The 16008-nt window shown below is 53.5% G+C and overlaps 1 protein-coding gene across 1 annotated transcript in view; it reads left to right on the top strand.

Moving 5' to 3' along the window:
• Positions 1–16008, top strand: part of CHD4 (chromodomain helicase DNA binding protein 4) — a 40702-nt gene that overhangs the window by 20816 nt on the left and 3878 nt on the right. The window contains exons 21-42 of the mRNA XM_015420732.1: positions 545–676; positions 776–893; positions 1327–1451; positions 1658–1922; positions 2005–2177; positions 2311–2491; positions 2742–2828; positions 3268–3356; positions 3455–3588; positions 4499–4643; positions 4904–5069; positions 5627–5757; positions 6701–6827; positions 6946–7023; positions 7137–7330; positions 7445–7571; positions 7690–7767; positions 7881–8018; positions 8108–8187; positions 9524–9549; positions 10317–10449; positions 15270–15466. Of these exons, the coding sequence (XP_015276218.1) occupies positions 545–676; positions 776–893; positions 1327–1451; positions 1658–1922; positions 2005–2177; positions 2311–2491; positions 2742–2828; positions 3268–3356; positions 3455–3588; positions 4499–4643; positions 4904–5069; positions 5627–5757; positions 6701–6827; positions 6946–7023; positions 7137–7330; positions 7445–7571; positions 7690–7767; positions 7881–8018; positions 8108–8187; positions 9524–9549; positions 10317–10449; positions 15270–15466 (2924 nt within the window). The remainder of the gene's footprint in view (positions 1–544; positions 677–775; positions 894–1326; positions 1452–1657; positions 1923–2004; positions 2178–2310; positions 2492–2741; positions 2829–3267; positions 3357–3454; positions 3589–4498; positions 4644–4903; positions 5070–5626; positions 5758–6700; positions 6828–6945; positions 7024–7136; positions 7331–7444; positions 7572–7689; positions 7768–7880; positions 8019–8107; positions 8188–9523; positions 9550–10316; positions 10450–15269; positions 15467–16008) is intronic.

The raw sequence follows: 16008 nt of genomic DNA, 5'->3' as shown, positions 1-16008 counted from the left end.
CCCAGACAGGAGACAGAGGTACAGAAGAAAGGGAGAACCTGCAGGATAAGCCAGGCTATCTGACATTTTGACAGAGGGGAAGGGCCATGGCTCAGTGGCAGAGCATCTGCTTGGCATGCAGGAAGTCCCGGGTTCAGTCCTTCTGTCTCCAGTAACGTGAAAGATCTCTGCCTGAGACCCCGGAGAAATTTATCACTTGAGGATCCCCTCTTCAAACTAGTGTGAACTGGCCCAGAATTGGAAATGTCTGCAGTAGGTCTTCTGTTTCTCGCTCCACTGCCCCTGATGGAGCCGCCAGTGTTTTTCTGCGTGTAAAAGCATCTGCTTGGCATGCAGAAAGTCCCGGGTTCAGTCCTGCCGTCTCCAGTAATGTGAAAGACCTCTGCCTGAGACCCCGGAGAACCCTGGCGGTCTGAGTAGACAGCACTAATGTCCGTAGACCAGAGAACTGATTCAGATAAAGCAGCTTCATGTGTGTTCAGAGGTCAACAGTTTGAAGACTTACCTTCTGTACCCATTCCCCTCCCCCTTCTTTTACACCCAGGAAGCACCAAAGATGCCCAACGGGATGTATGACGGGAGCGCGCTAATCCGGGCCTCTGGAAAGCTGTTCCTGCTCCAGAAGATGCTGAAGAACCTCAAGGAGGGAGGCCACAGAGTGCTGATCTTTTCCCAGGTACCCAGGAGCAGCGGCTCCTTCCTGTGGCGGGCTGGATCAGCTGCGTGTGAGCGCGTGTTTCCGCTCCATAACCAAAATTCATGTCTTTGTCCTCAGATGACTAAGATGTTGGACCTTTTAGAGGACTTCCTGGAGCACGAAGGCTACAAATACGAAAGGATTGATGGCGGGATCACTGGAAATATGCGCCAGGAGGCCATCGATCGTTTCAACGGTATGGATAGGAGGACACCTTTGCTCCCCTCGGTGCCTTCTCAGCTTCGGTGGAGTTGCTTGCCTGCTGGAGCAGCCCTGTTCGCGATGCTCTCCAGGGGAAAAGGGGAAGGGCTGGGTATTCCAAGGTAGTAGTGGGTGCCAGTGTGGTGTAGTGGTTAAGAATGGCGGACTCTAACCTGGAGAACCGGGTTTGATTCCCCACTCCTATTCCTCATAGAGCCAGCTGGGTGACCTTGGGTCAGTCACAGTTCGTTCAGAACTCTCTCAGCCCCACCTACCTCCTAAGGTGCCTGTTGTGGGGAGAGGAAGGGAAGGGCGACTGTGAGCCATGCTGAGACTCCACAGGGTAGAGAAGAGTGGGGTATAAAAAACCTACTCCTCCTCTTCTTTTTATTCCAATGGGTGACTAATTTTGTTCCCTTTCTTCTCAGCGCCTGGAGCTCCGCAGTTCTGTTTCCTGCTTTCCACCAGAGCAGGGGGTCTCGGCATCAACCTTGCCACGGCAGACACTGTGATCATCTACGACTCTGACTGGAATCCACACAATGACATCCAGGTGAGTCTGAATGGGCAGGATTGCCCTGTGAGATTCCCAGGCGGAAAGGGAGCTCGGAGGAGCGTGGGGGATGAAACGGGTGAAAACCCCGTGGGCTGTGGGAAGCTGAAGAACTCCTGTGGGGGGAGAGGAGAACTGATGAATCACTGCTGATTTTTATTTATTTATTTTTCTCAATGCCTTCCCCCCCCCCTCCCCTCTGTCTGGCTTTCAGTCGTGCTCATCGAATCGGGCAAAACAGGAAGGTGATGATCTACCGCTTTGTGACGCGAGCCTCCGTGGAAGAGCGCATCACACAGGTGGCCAAGAAGAAGATGATGCTGACCCATCTGGTTGTGAGGCCGGGGTTGGGCTCAAAGACAGGCTCGATGTCCAAACAAGAGCTGGACGACATCCTCAAGTTCGGCACTGAAGAGCTTTTCAAAGACGAGGCCACTGACGGTGGCAAGAACCTGCGCAACGTGGCGCAAAGTGAGTAATGGAGCTGGCTCTCCCGTGGGAAGCGGGGCCGTGGCCTGTGCTTCTCAGATGCAGCCAATCTTTGTTCCTCCAGGTGATAACAAGGAAGGTGAGGACAGCAGTGTCATCCATTACGACGACAAGGCCATCGAACGCCTGCTGGACCGGAACCAAGACGAGACGGAGGATGCCGAGCTGCAGGGCATGAACGAGTACCTGAGCTCCTTCAAGGTGGCGCAGTACGTGGTGCGCGAAGAGGAGATGGGCGTACGTATGAATACCCACACACACCCCCGCGGGCCTTGTGCGTTTTGGTTCTTCCGTTCCCTGGCACAGAGCTCTCGAGCGCGGAGGCCATAAGGGGTCGCAAGAGACTCAGACTGTTCCCTTCCTGCGGCAGGAGGAAGAGGAGGTGGAGCGGGAGATCATCAAGCAAGAAGAGTCGGTGGATCCGGACTACTGGGAGAAGCTGCTGCGTCACCATTACGAGCAGCAGCAGGAAGATCTGGCTCGGAACTTGGGGAAGGGCAAGCGCATCCGCAAGCAGGTCAACTACAACGACGGTTCCCAGGAGGACAGAGGTAGGGGTGTGTATGTGTGCGTGTCGAAGGAGAGGATGAAGAAGTGACCCCCCAGAAGGAGAGTGGGGCGTGTGTGGACTCAGATAAGCTGGCCCGGGCGTTCTTGGCCTCTGCCTGTGGTCTCGGAGGCACAGGAGGATACAGAAAGCTTGGCGAAGCTCAGCAGGTCCGGGGAGCCCTGTGGACCCACCACCTCGTCTCCCAGGATGCAAGTTCCACAATAACGCTGCTGTCTTTTGTCTTTTTCCAGACTGGCAGGACGACCAGTCGGATAATCAGTCGGATTACTCCGTGGCCTCCGAGGAAGGCGATGAAGACTTCGACGAGAGGTCGGAAGGTAGGTTTGCGATGGGCTGCAGAAACTCATGCGTGTGAAACTCATGCGCGTGGCTCTTCTGCACTGGGGGAGCGAAATCAGGAGGAGCCAGCTGGGCTGTGCAAGAGTAGATGGATTCTCTTTCCTAGCGCTTTCCCTTCTAGGACTTGTTAAGGACTCTGTCTAACTGATGGACGTGTGTAAAGTGCCATCAAGTTGCAGCGGTCTTATGGCGGCCCTGTAGGGTTTTCGAGGCAAGAATCTCACAGGGGAGGTTTGCCATTGCCTTCCTCTGCATTTCGACCCTGGGATTCCTTGGTGGACTCCCATCCAAATGCTAGCCAGGGCCGGCTCTGCTTAGCTTCTGAGATCGGGCTAACCCGGGCCCTCAGGGCGTCCAACTGACAGGCTCCCCCACGTTGATCTCTGCTGCTCTCACCCGCCTTTTTTGCCTCTCCAGCTGCCCGCCGGCCCAGCCGCAAGGGCCTCAGGAACGACAAAGACAAGCCGCTCCCCCCGCTGCTCGCCCGCGTGGGAGGCAACATTGAGGTGAGTGAGATCCTGTGTTCGAGCATCGGCGCCTGCGTGCTTCGGGCTGCCGCTGCATCTTTCTGAGGGCCTCCCTCCCCTTCCCTTCCCCTTCTCAGGTCCTTGGCTTCAATGCCCGCCAGCGGAAGGCCTTCCTTAATGCCATCATGCGCTACGGGATGCCCCCTCAGGATGCCTTTACCACCCAGTGGCTGGTGCGGGACCTCCGCGGGAAGTCGGAAAAGGAGTTCAAGTGAGTCTTCTGGGCGAGGCTGAAGGGGGAGGCATAATTTTAACGGGTGATGGCGAGGAGAGTTCTCCATTGGTGGGGAAGGTATCCTTGGTAGCGACGATGCTTCCTCCTCAGGGGATATGCTCATTTTTTGCAAAGGTTTCCAGCTTCCTTAGTAGGGGAACTCCTGGCCCACAACCTGCCTGCTCTAATTGATTGATTAAATGTATTTATATCCTACCTTTCTCTCTGATGGGGGACACAGATCTGTTTACGTCATTTTCTTCTCCATTGTCTTCTCACAACAACCCTGTGAGGTAGGTTAGGCTGAGTGTGCGTGACTGGCCCAAGGTCACCCAGCAAGGTCACCCAGCAAGTGAGGATTCAAACCTGGGTCTCTCAGATCCTAGTCTGACACTTTCACCACTACACCATGCTGGCTCTGTGGCTGGACAGGCTTCCACGACTGCCTTGGGACTGCCTTGGGCCCATCTTGCCCCGACACTCTAAAAAACCCTCAGTCCCCTTTTCCACCTTCAACGGCAGGGACAAAATTAAGAGTTCCTTTTGCTCCCGGTTGGGGACGCCTCCCGATGGCAGCGCCTGGAGCAGAGCAGAGCCGCTGAAGTTGAGGCCGTCCTGTTTCTTTCTTTTGTGTGTGTGTGTGTCTGTGCTTGCATGCCTGGAAGTCATGGTGATTTCTGGCGACCCCCAGTGGGGTTTGGATGTTTCAGAGAGGTGCCTTGCTATTGCCTGCCTCTGCGTCCTCCTGAGCCCTGGTATTCCTTGGAGGTCTCCCACCCAAGTACTTGCCAGGGTCGGCCCTGCTTATAGCTTCCGAGATCTGAGGAGATCGGGCTTGCCTGGTCTATATCCAGGTCAGGGCCAGGCCGTCCTGTTTCTGTGTCTCATTCTCCTTCCTCTCCCACAGGGCCTATGTCTCTCTCTTCATGCGCCACTTGTGTGAGCCAGGAGCTGATGGTGCAGAGACATTTGCAGACGGGGTCCCTCGTGAGGGCCTGTCCCGGCAACACGTCCTCACGCGAATAGGGGTCATGTCTCTCATACGCAAGAAGGTGGGTACGAGCACTTCCCACTCGCCCCCTACGTAGGTCCTGGCCACTGCTTAGGCGACGGTGTATGCCTCTGCCTCCCAACTTTCCTTTTAAGGATCGGCGACATAGCACAGATTGGAACGGATCCGGTGTACCAGTTTTGTGTTAGGAAGAGGGGGAAAGCACGGTTGTTAGCGGAAGAGAGCTGCAGGGTGTAGCCCGTTGTTATTTGATTGGCTCTGATTTTGAAAGTTTCCCCATGTCTTTTCCCCGCTACTTAGGTGCAAGAGTTTGAACACGTGAACGGTCGCTGGAGTATGCCGGAACTGGCAGAAATAGAAGAGAACAAGAAGCTTTTGCAGCCTAGTTCACCTTCCCCCAAAACCCCAACTCCCTCCACGCCAGGAGACACGCAGCCTAATACCCCGGCCCCTGTGCCACCAGTTGGTGAGAACCTGAAGTGTGTGTGTGTGTGTGTGTGTGTGCCTTTAAACAGCCCCGTCCAGCCTTCAGCTGTCGCTCCCCTTGCCGAAACTGTGGCAGGGAGCTTGGGGGTGGACGCAGATAAAACTCCTCTTAATTTAGGAGGGCTTCTGTGGAGTGTTGAGATGCCTTCAAAGGCGCAAGAGGACATCTGTGTGGGATGCTTGTGTGGGGGGGATGGTGGCCAGTGCCCGCAAGTCACAGCCGACTCATGGCGACCCTGCAGGTTTTCAAGGCAAGAGACGTTCAAAGGTGGTTTGCCGTTGCCTGCATCTGCCTAGCAACCTTGGTACTCCTTGGCAGTCTCATCCAGATGCTAGCCAGAGCCGACCCTGCTTAGCTTCCAAAATCTGACCAGATCAGGCTAGCCTGGGGGCTGTCCGGGACAGGGAGTATTTGCGGGCGGGGTGTGTGTCTGCCAGAGTGGTGCTGTCTTCTCTTGTGGGCAGAGGGAGGCTTAGAGGTAAGTTTTCGGAAAGATGTTTTGCTGAACGCTTCTTTTCTTCTTCTTGCCTGTACAGAAGAGGCTGCAGTAAAGGTGGAAGAGGGAGCCAGCGCCAAGGAGCAGGGGGAGCCGGCGGAGCCAGAGAAGGAGACCAGTCCTCCTGCCACTACAGCTGCTGCTGCAGCTGAAAATGAAGTCCCCATGGAGGTGAGCATCTGCCAAAGGCTGGAGGTCGCTGGCCTGAAAGCGGTCCAGTTTCTTCCCTTGGTCTTTCAATCTTTTGCCTCATGCTTGGAGGTCTGGGCCAGTGCTGCTCTGTATTCCTGGTGCTTGGGGGGGCAACAGTGGGAGGGCTTCTGGAGTTCTGGCCCCGCTGGTGGACCTCCTGGTGGCACCTGGGTTTTGGCCACTGTGTGACACAGAGTGTTGAACTGGATGGGCAATTGGTTTGATCCAGCACGGCTTCTCTGATGTTCTCAGATTCTTTGGGTTTCAAGGGCTGTTGTTACCTTGCCATGTTGTCTGGTCTGTCCCTGCTGGATGGGAAATGTGCCTTGTTGTTCCTTCTTGTTGTTCAGTACTGGAGTAGTGTATTTGACTATCAAATAAGCTACAGATCTCATAGAGCAGTTTTTAACGTTTGGGCATCTCCTAGCATGTATCTGAACATTTAAGCAGTATTTTTCTTACTGTGATCTTGTGGTCAAAAATGGCAGCCTTTCATTAAAAAAATTTTAAAGTTAAATTTTGGTGGACGCAATAAAATGTGCAGCACGTCCACTGGGAAAAGAGCATGTACATTTTTTTTGAAAGGGTGCAGAGAGGGTGACAGATGGATCTTCTTTACTGGGGGAGACCTTTTGGGGAACACTCAGTTAATCGCAGTGCAAAACTGCAGACACCATTAGTGTAAAAGTTCCATGTATCAAGAAAGATGCACGTTCTAGGTGACTTTGTGTTTCATTGCAGGCTGTTACCTTTACCAGGCTGCAGTGTTTCTGAGGCCCACCATGTGCTGCTCCCCTCTAACAGCAGCCCTGGGCAGCTTGCCTGTAGACAGAGATTGGGGTGGGGGTGTTTCTAGATTTCTTACAAGCTGCATTGTGTTCTTGCGCTCTCTGACATTTGTTTCCTTGACCTCCATCTGCAGCAGGACCCTCCTCCAACAGAGACCCACGCCCCGGAGGTTAAATCCCCTGTGAATGCTGTGGAAATGGAAGATAAGAAGCCAGATGATCCGGTGGTGAAGGAGGAGCCCATGGAAACAGATAACAAAGGTACAATTGTAGCCACGCCTTGATGATGCTTGGACGTTTCTGTGCCCTCTTGATTTCCTTTTCACCAGACTGGACGCCTAAGGGTTTTTTTTTGTTTTTTAATTGTCCCCTCCTACAGCTGATGTAGAGAAGGTGGAAGAGAAGACCCCCGCAGAGCCCCCCAGTGAGCCCCCAACCATCAACCTAGATGAGAAAGGTAAGCATGCTCTAAAAGCGTGGCGAGGGTGCTGCGAGGGCCCCTGCTGTGGGTCTGAGTCTGGATGCTGTGTGTATGCAAGCCCCCCACTGAGGTTTTTCTCCTCTTTGCAGAAGAGAAGAAAGAGGAGGAAAAGAAGGACGTGGTGATGCTGCAGAACGGGGAGACGCTGAAAGACCCACCTGAGGACCGCCACAAGAAAGCCCTGAAGCAGCGGTTCATGTTCAACATTGCAGATGGGGGCTTTACAGGTACCGGCTTTACAGGAACGTCGCCGCTGCCTGCCGGGGTTGATGGGTGTGGGCGAGTATCTCCTGATGCTTCTTTCCAGAGATTGGGGTGGGGGTGTTTCTAGATTTCTTACAAGCTGCATTGTGTTCTTGCGCTCTCTGACATTTGTTTCCTTGACCTCCATCTGCAGCAGGACCCTCCTCCAACAGAGACCCACGCCCCGGAGGTTAAATCCCCTGTGAATGCTGTGGAAATGGAAGATAAGAAGCCAGATGATCCGGTGGTGAAGGAGGAGCCCATGGAAACAGATAACAAAGGTACAATTGTAGCCACGCCTTGATGATGCTTGGACGTTTCTGTGCCCTCTTGATTTCCTTTTCACCAGACTGGACGCCTAAGGGTTTTTTTTTGTTTTTTAATTGTCCCCTCCTACAGCTGATGTAGAGAAGGTGGAAGAGAAGACCCCCGCAGAGCCCCCCAGTGAGCCCCCAACCATCAACCTAGATGAGAAAGGTAAGCATGCTCTAAAAGCGTGGCGAGGGTGCTGCGAGGGCCCCTGCTGTGGGTCTGAGTCTGGATGCTGTGTGTATGCAAGCCCCCCACTGAGGTTTTTCTCCTCTTTGCAGAAGAGAAGAAAGAGGAGGAAAAGAAGGACGTGGTGATGCTGCAGAACGGGGAGACGCTGAAAGACCCACCTGAGGACCGCCACAAGAAAGCCCTGAAGCAGCGGTTCATGTTCAACATTGCAGACGGGGGCTTTACAGGTACCGGCCGGCTAGGAACGTCGCCGCTGCCTGCCGAGGTTGACGGGCGTGGGTGAATATCTCCTGATGCTTCTTTTCCTCTGTTGCAGAGTTACACTCCCTGTGGCAAAACGAAGAGCGAGCCGCTACCGTCACAAAGAAGACCTACGAGATCTGGCACCGGCGCCGGGTGCTTGTTTTAATCTCTGCAGCTCTTCCTCTCTCTGTGTGCTTTACACATGCAATACAGTGCATCCTCTGTATTTGCTTATTGTTAATGCTATCTCCCCCCCCCCTTTGCTCAAGAGGCAAGAGAGAAGGGAAGAGAAGAGATTGGATGAATGCCCCGCCCTTCACTACCCGAAGGTGTCTCAGAGCGGCTTACAAGCTCCTTTCCCTTCCCCTCCCCACAACAGACACCCTGTGAGGTAGGTAGGGGCTGAGAGAGCTCTTTCGAGGACTGCCCTTGAGAGCACAGCTCCGAGAGAATTGCGCCTGGCCCAAGGTCGCATGAGGAGTGGGGAATCAAACCTGGCTCTCCCAGATGGGAGTCTGTGCTCCCAACCACTACATCAAACTGGCTTTCCGAGGGTAGCTCATGTCATGTCAGCCCATCCTACCTCACGGTGTTGTGAAGAGAAAGCAGGAGAACAGTGTAAGCCACTTTGGGGCAAGGCTCCCTCTAAGCTGCGGAGCCTTGTGAGCAAAAATTCTACTTTGGGAGCTACTGGCATTAAAGTTGTGAGCGGACGATTTGGCTACTGGAGATGTCCCTTCCTGAGCTAAGACAAAAATGTGTGAGCCGGAGGCTAAAAAACTGTGAGCCGAGCTCGCACTAACTCGGCTTAGAGGGAACACTGCTCTGGGGTCCTCCCCATAGGGAGAGGAGAGCCAGGGTAGAAACGAAGAAAGTAAATAGATCCTTGCAACGATTGAATGAGTGATGGTCTGCTGTTCCCAGAGTCACTGTGTACTTGCTGGCTGGGGTCTGAACCCGGCTCTCCCCCCATCCAAGCCCAGCATTCTAGCAGGAATACAATCCTGGGGTGCTCTCGGGGCAGCCATGTCAAGTCTGCAGGAGAAGAGCTCGGTCCGAGTCCAGCAGCACCTTCGAGACCCACGAGGTTTTCATCGGATGTCTGACAAAGGGAGCTTTGACTCCCGGAAGCTTCTACCTCGAAAACCTTGTTGGTCTCCAGGGCTGCGACTGGACTCGGAACGAGCTGTTCTACGGCACATACTGCAAATGCGATATATGCGGCTTTCTGTTCGGTGAGCCACGACCTGGAGCCTTTGCCTATGAAGCCAGCTTGCTGCAGTGGTTAAGAGTGGCGGACTCTTAATTTGGAGGACCAGGTTTGATTCCCCACTCCTCCTCCACATGAAGGCAGCTGGGGGACCTTAGGCCAGCCACAGCTCTCTCAGCCCCCACCTACCTCACAAGCAGTGTTCCCTCTAAGATGACTTAGTGTGAACTAGCTCACAGTTTTTTAGCCTCCAGCTCACACATTTTTGTCTTAGCTCAGGAGGGATGGCTGCAGAGCAAACTAATGTATGCAGTAGCCCAATCGCTGGCTCACAGCTTTAATGCCAGCAGCTCACAAAGTGGAATTTTTGCTCAAGATACTCCACAGCTTAGAGGAGGGAGTGTTGCTCACAAGGTGTCTGTTGTGGGGAGAGGAAGGGAAGGTGATTGTAAGCTGCGGTGAGACTCCTTCGGGTAGTGAAAAGCGGGGTATAAAAACCAGCTCCTCTTCTTCTGAATTCCTGGGTGATTTTTCCCATCCTCTGACTACCACTTCATCCCCTTCCCTTTGGTTCTGTGCCATTGTTTTCCTCCCAGTGGGAGACACCAGAGTGCTTTCCGTTCTTTAAAGGTCTGCTCTGGTTCTGGCAACCCCGTCACCGGAGGGCCCCCCCCCCTGCAGACAGAGGCACGTTCCGTCTGGTGCAGGGAGGCTGTGCTCCAGCAGATTTTGCGGCAGCGTTTTGGCAGTGAGAGGATGGGAGCCAAGCCAGGGGAGTGAGCAGCCAAGGCTGACGGTGGTGCTTGGCCCCACTTCTCGCTCTTTGAACCGATTCTGGGCTCTGGGGCATGACTTGCATCTTCTGAAGAAGCGAAAACGCGTTAGTGTCGTTCGCTGGGATATGCTGGACTGGCACCCCTTCCCCTTATGAAACTCTTCCAGGGCTGTACCTCTCGAATGAGGTCTAGTCCCGCCATGAAGCCCCTCAAGTGTAGATGGTGAAAACGCCACCGGGGGCTGGATCTGTGGTTTCCCCCAAACTTATTTTTCTCCTGAGCTCAGCCAACTTCAGCCACGGTTACGCTCGCTGGCAAGACATCCAGAACGACCCTCGTTACGCCATCCTCAACGAACCTTTCAAGGGTGAAATGAACAGGGGCAACTTCCTGGAGATCAAGAACAAATTCTTGGCCAGGAGATTTAAGGTGAGAAACTCTTTTCTCCCATCACTCTGCCAGCTCTTCTTGGTGACAGTGAGAGCTTCTGAGTAGCTTGGGTCTTTTTACAGGGCCAAAGTGGCTCATTTTCTTCCTATGGTCACACGAAAAAGAGATCATTCTCTGGAACGTGTTATGGCTTAGAAGGAAAGTTACAAAGATGCACCAGCTCCTCTTGCTACAGAGAGGTTCACTTCTTATGTACAGCAGTCTATACATTTTGAGAAGTCAGCTCTGCAACTTTCCAAGTGCGCTTGGTGCATTGAACCAATTAATAGTTTCGGTTTTTTAAAACCTTGGCGTGAGGCTAGGTAGTCCTTCCATCGCCAGTTGGAAGTACGTGGAGCCAGGCCTTGAAACTGGTGTGCTGGAGATCCAGGAGAGGACAGGGGTGGTTTTCAGAAAGCAAAACAGCTTATGGAATCCACACACCACTGGGCAGGGTTTTCGGTGTGTGTTTTGAGATGGTTTGTTTATTATATTTATGTATTTATTCGTTAGTTTTCTATCCCGCCCTCCCTCCGAAGCAGCGCAGGGTGGCTTACAACAGTTATAAAACCAGCATAAATACATACATAAAATGCAACTCAGTAAAATAGCTCAGCTCATTTCCAATTAAATTAAATACAGTTAAAACTATTTAAATGTGGTGGTGTCGTGTAATAAAGTGCAAGTGCAGCACAGCCGATATAGGGTCTTCCCTACTGGAACGCCTGGTGAAAAAGCTTCGTTTTCACGGCCCTTTGGAATTGCTGGAGGTCCCGCAGGGCTCTGATCTCATTGGGGACCTCATTCCAGAGCATCGCCACCAACCTGGCGTCCCTAGGGGGGGCCCAGGCGGTTTTGTGTACCAGATCACAGTGCTCTTTGGGGAACATGCGGGGAAAGGCGGCCCTCAGGTAGGCAAGCCCCTGACCATAAAGGGCTTCTGGGTCAGGCCACATAGGTAACATTGGCATCTGTCCCACTTTTCTGCCTTTCTGATCTTACTGGCACAAGCCTGTCTTGCATGGGGACTGCCACTTACGTGCCATATTGGCTACTGAGTCAGGGTCTGTTTAGAGAGCGGAAAATCTGTGTATTTATTCTTTCGACTTATATTCTGCTCTCCCCCACGATCGCGGGGCTCAGAGCGGATTGCAACATATGATAACAGTTTAAAATGCAGTTAAAATCCGCAAAATACAAAGTCAAACATTAGTCAGATGGCCTATGAGGTGTAACGCTGTTCCCGGGGAAGAAATGGAAGAGGAAGGAGCAGAAGGCGAGATAGGAACTCTCCTGTCTGACCCCTACGTTTGGCGATACAGGTCCATTTTACAGGCCCTGCCCTGCAGAATTGAGCCAAATCCCACAGGGCTCAGCTCTCACTCGGAAGTGCATTCCACCAAGCTGGGGCTTTTGCCGAGAAGGCCCTGGCTCTGATAGAGGCCAGGTGAATATTCCTAGGCCCCAGGACCGTGAGCAAGTTGTTATTTGAGGAGTATAAAGCTCTTGGGAGGGGGGGTATGCTGAAAGAGGCAGTCCTGAAGGTATGTTGGTCCCAGACCATGAAGGGCTTTAAAGGTTAAAACCAACACTTTGAATGTGGATCTAACATGCATGACACACACTGGGTGGCTTTGAATCACGGGCAGCATGAGGCAGTCTCTTCCACACACAAGCTTGCGATATTTCGTGGTGTTGTGCAGCTAGTTCTACTAGCCCAAGGCCCTTCCCTCCAGCCTTTGCTTGACGCCAGAGTCGGAAGGCTGGAGAGAGAGAGAAGCACCTCTGCTCGCAGGAGGAGTCTCAGGAACTTGGCTGACTGTCTAGTGGCCACCTGAACAACACGCAGGTGCTTGACCTGAAATAAGCCTTCCGGTGAAAATGGGACAAGTATGTAAAGGCGCCCTTTAAACCTTCCTTCGCCACTTCTATTGCCTTCACACGGTGGGGGGGGGGAGGGGGCAGCTGCTGCTGCTGCTGTTGCACACCTGCCCTGTACTTGGGAAGAGGCACCAGCATCTGGACAGAGGGGTTTTGGAGGATCTTGGCAAAGGAGAGTAGATTGCTCTCAGTCAACAGCAGTAGCCCAGTCTTCAGAAATCTTATTTCAGGACATTTTGGGAGGGGTCAGATTATTAGAGAAATGGGGGAGAGGGACTAAAATCCTGCAGATGAGCTCTGAAACGGATAGCTCAGGCAAGCCCAGTCTCGTCAGGCAGGTCTCGGAAGCTAAGCAGGGCCGACCCTGGTAAGCACTCGGATGGGAGACCTCCAGAGATACCAGGGCTGTGATGCAGGGGCAGGCTGTCAAGCCACTTCTCTGAATGTTCTCCATGCTTCGGTAGGAGTCACCAGAGGTCGCCAGGCCTTCCAGGCACAGGCAGGGGCGCGCACACACACACAAATGCAAAATAAAATAAAATCCTGCAAATGATACCTTCTTCTTCATCAGTAGAATCACACACACACACACAAGCAGGTTTCTTTGTAAGTCTGGTATAAAGCAGCAGTTTTGAGCCGCTTGCACAGATCTCGGGGAGGAAGTCGTGTCTCCTCCTCTATCTCTGGAAGAATGGGTCTGCACACCGTCCACATCCCTCCAAATGCACGCCCCTCCTCTTCCCCCACCCCCCAAGGGAGAAGGCAGCTAGCTGAGGGGAAAAGTCCCTCCTCCTCCAGGGGTGGGAAGGCAGACTGCAGGTCTGAGCGTGGAGGAGCAGGAGGAGGGGCTTCTCCTCAGCTCCCCAGGCGACTTCCTGCTTTTATCGGGGGAGGCAGGCTCCAGTAGGGCTGGTGTTTGAGAGGTCACTCAGCAGAACAAAACTCTAGGCAGGGAAACAGACTTGGAGCAGACAGGCAGGGCCATGGGACTCGGCCGTCTGCTCGGGCCTGATCTAGCTGTGGCCGAAGAATGCCCCGAGGCCCCCTCCACTGGAGCAGCTTGAGCTCTGTTCAGTTTTTCCTCACTTTCTGCGGACAGCAAATGGTTTGGTGCAGCTGTTGCTGCCTTGGCAGGGCGAGGGAGAGTCTGTGGAAATCAGCTCAACCATGACCTCCTGCTCAGTTTGAAAACATCCTCTGGAAATCTAGGCAACATCCCTGAGGTGTCTGTGGCTGCGAGCCCACCTTGCCCAACGAGAGAGCGAGATGCCTCTAGAATATGAGGCGGCCACCTGTCCTCCTCAGGGAAACAAGCAAGCGGCTCTGTTGCCAAACCGAGTGGTCATTGGGGAGAGTACCTCTTCTGCGCCTCTCCGCAAGGGACCGTGGTGGCTTTTCACCCACTATCGTCAGTTTCTCAACCAAGGCTTTCGTCCAAGTCAAAGGGAGAAGGCAGCTAGCTGAGGGGAAAAAGTCCCTCCTCCTCCGGGGCTGGGAAGGGAGACTCCAGGTCTGAGCATGGAGGAGCAGGAGGAGGGGCTTCTCCCCTCAGCTCCCCAGACTTCCTGCTTTTATTGGGGGAGGCAGGTTCCAGTAGGGCTGGTGTTTGAGAGGTCACTCAGCGGAACAAAACTCTAGGCAGGGAAACAGACCTGGAGCAGACAGGCAGGGCCACGGGACTTGGCCATCTGCTCGGGCCTGATCTAGCCGTGGCCGAAGAATGCCCCGAGGCCACTGGACAGACACCTCCACTGGAGCAGCTTGAGCTCTGTTCAGTTTTTCCTCACTTTCTGCGGGACGGCAAACGGTTTGGTGCAGCTTTTGCTGCCTTGGCAGGGCGAGGGAGAGTCTGTGGAAATCAGCTCAACCATGACCTCCTGCTTAGTTTGAAAACATCCTCTGGAAATCCAGGCAACATCCCTGAGGTGTCTGTGGCTGCGAACCCACCTTGCCCAACGAGAGAGAGAGATGTCTCTAGAATATGAGGCGGCCACTTGTCCTCCTCGGGAACAAGCAAGCGGCTTTGTTGCCAAACCGAGCGGTCAGTGGGGAGAGTACCTCTTCTATGCCTCTCCGCAAGGGACCGTGCTGGCTTTTCACCCACTATCATCAGTTTCTTAACCAGGGCTTTCGTCCAAGTCGATCTGTCACCCTGAGAGCCCGCAGAGTTTGCTCACCCCTACCTTTTGGTCTTCCCCAAGATCTTTACCCCCCTCTATGTACTACCTTGCCATCCCACGTCACTGTAGAGCTTTTTTGTTTGCAAGACCTCCATAGCCTTCTGCCGGAGGAGCTTCTCAGAGCAGGGACCCTTCCTCCTGCGACAGAGGAGGGAAGGTCCTAATTTTTCTGTCAGGTGCTCCAGGGGCCGAAATCGGGTAAGAGTTTCCCTTTCCCAGATAGATGTAGAGCTAGTATGTAATCTTGTCAAACATCCGGGCAGGCGGATGGGTAGTGCAGCAGCAGTTTGGCCACTGAAGCGTCCGCAGATGGCTTTGCCCTTGCGCCTTCCCCCCCCCCAAGAGTGCAGTTGCGAACTCAAGTTTCCTTGGGAGCATCTCTGCCACTCTGTCTTACTGGCAAGCAACAATTCTCTCGGCAATCTCACGCCTTACAGGGCCAGTTGTAGATCACAGGTTCATGTAGTGCTGTGCCTAGAACACCCATAATATTTGGCATTTGTGACCCCCACCCCCACATCCATAAGGGGAAACATCACCCTAAAGGGGTAGGATATCTGCTACTAGATCACAGGTTCATGTAGTGCTGTGCCTGGAACACCCGTAATATTTGGCATTTGTGACCCCCACCTCCACATCCATAAGGGAAACATCACCCTAAAGGGATAGGATATCTGCTAAGGGCTTTAATCCATCAAGGAAAAGAGAATCCAGACATTTTTCCCACTGTAGCTTCTGGTCACAAAACACCTTCCTTAGCTGAGGCTGATTCAGATCCGTGTCCTGTGTGGGACCCGAAGCCACCTCAGCTTCTACTTGGGGACAGAACCTTTTGAAGATGAGAAGGCTACAGAGAATGTAGCCGGGGACAGGCTTTTTCCCCCAGGACAGTTTCCCCCCAAGCTTCTGACTGTGGCTGTAGCAACGCCTCCTGTCCAACAGGGCTGTGATGACCAGTGAGGTCTTGCTCGGGGGCAGCCGAAGCCTGCAGGGACGGCTTCCGTGGTCCAAAACGCTGTTCCGTATTGTCGTCCCCACCCCACCCCCCTGCTCCATGCCTTCTCATCTTGCTTCAGGGAGATCCTCTGAAATCAGCAGTAGCCAGACTATTCCATTGGTCTATTAGTTCTGCAACGAGTTCAGCCAGAGGGCGTTGTGCACGGTCTGGCTTTGAACACCCCTGCTCCCCCCTGGGGGCTGATGAATGGCTGAGAAGCCAGCATGGCCACAGGGCCAAAGCTCCCCGGGGGAGAGGGGTGAAGGCTCCTCTGCTTTTTTCCAGAATCTGTTCTTTGGATTTAACCAGAACGCAGAGAAGAGGTGGATTCTTCTGGCACCCAACAGTCCTCCTAGACATCGCTGGATCTTCAGATCTGACTTTTCACTGCTGGAAATTAATCCATGGAACCCATTACGAAAGGAGTCTGGAGTTTCTTGGCACGCCTGAAGAAAAATGGGACACCCCTGAATCCGAAGCATGTCATTCAATTGCCAGTCA

This window comes from Gekko japonicus, unplaced genomic scaffold (assembly GCF_001447785.1).
Source record: "Gekko japonicus isolate JY-2015 unplaced genomic scaffold, Gekko_japonicus_V1.1 scaffold1516, whole genome shotgun sequence".
NCBI classification, from domain to species: Eukaryota; Metazoa; Chordata; class Lepidosauria; order Squamata; family Gekkonidae; genus Gekko; species Gekko japonicus.
Note: the sequence above shows the minus strand (reverse complement) of the source record. Positions and strands in the feature narration are given on the sequence as shown.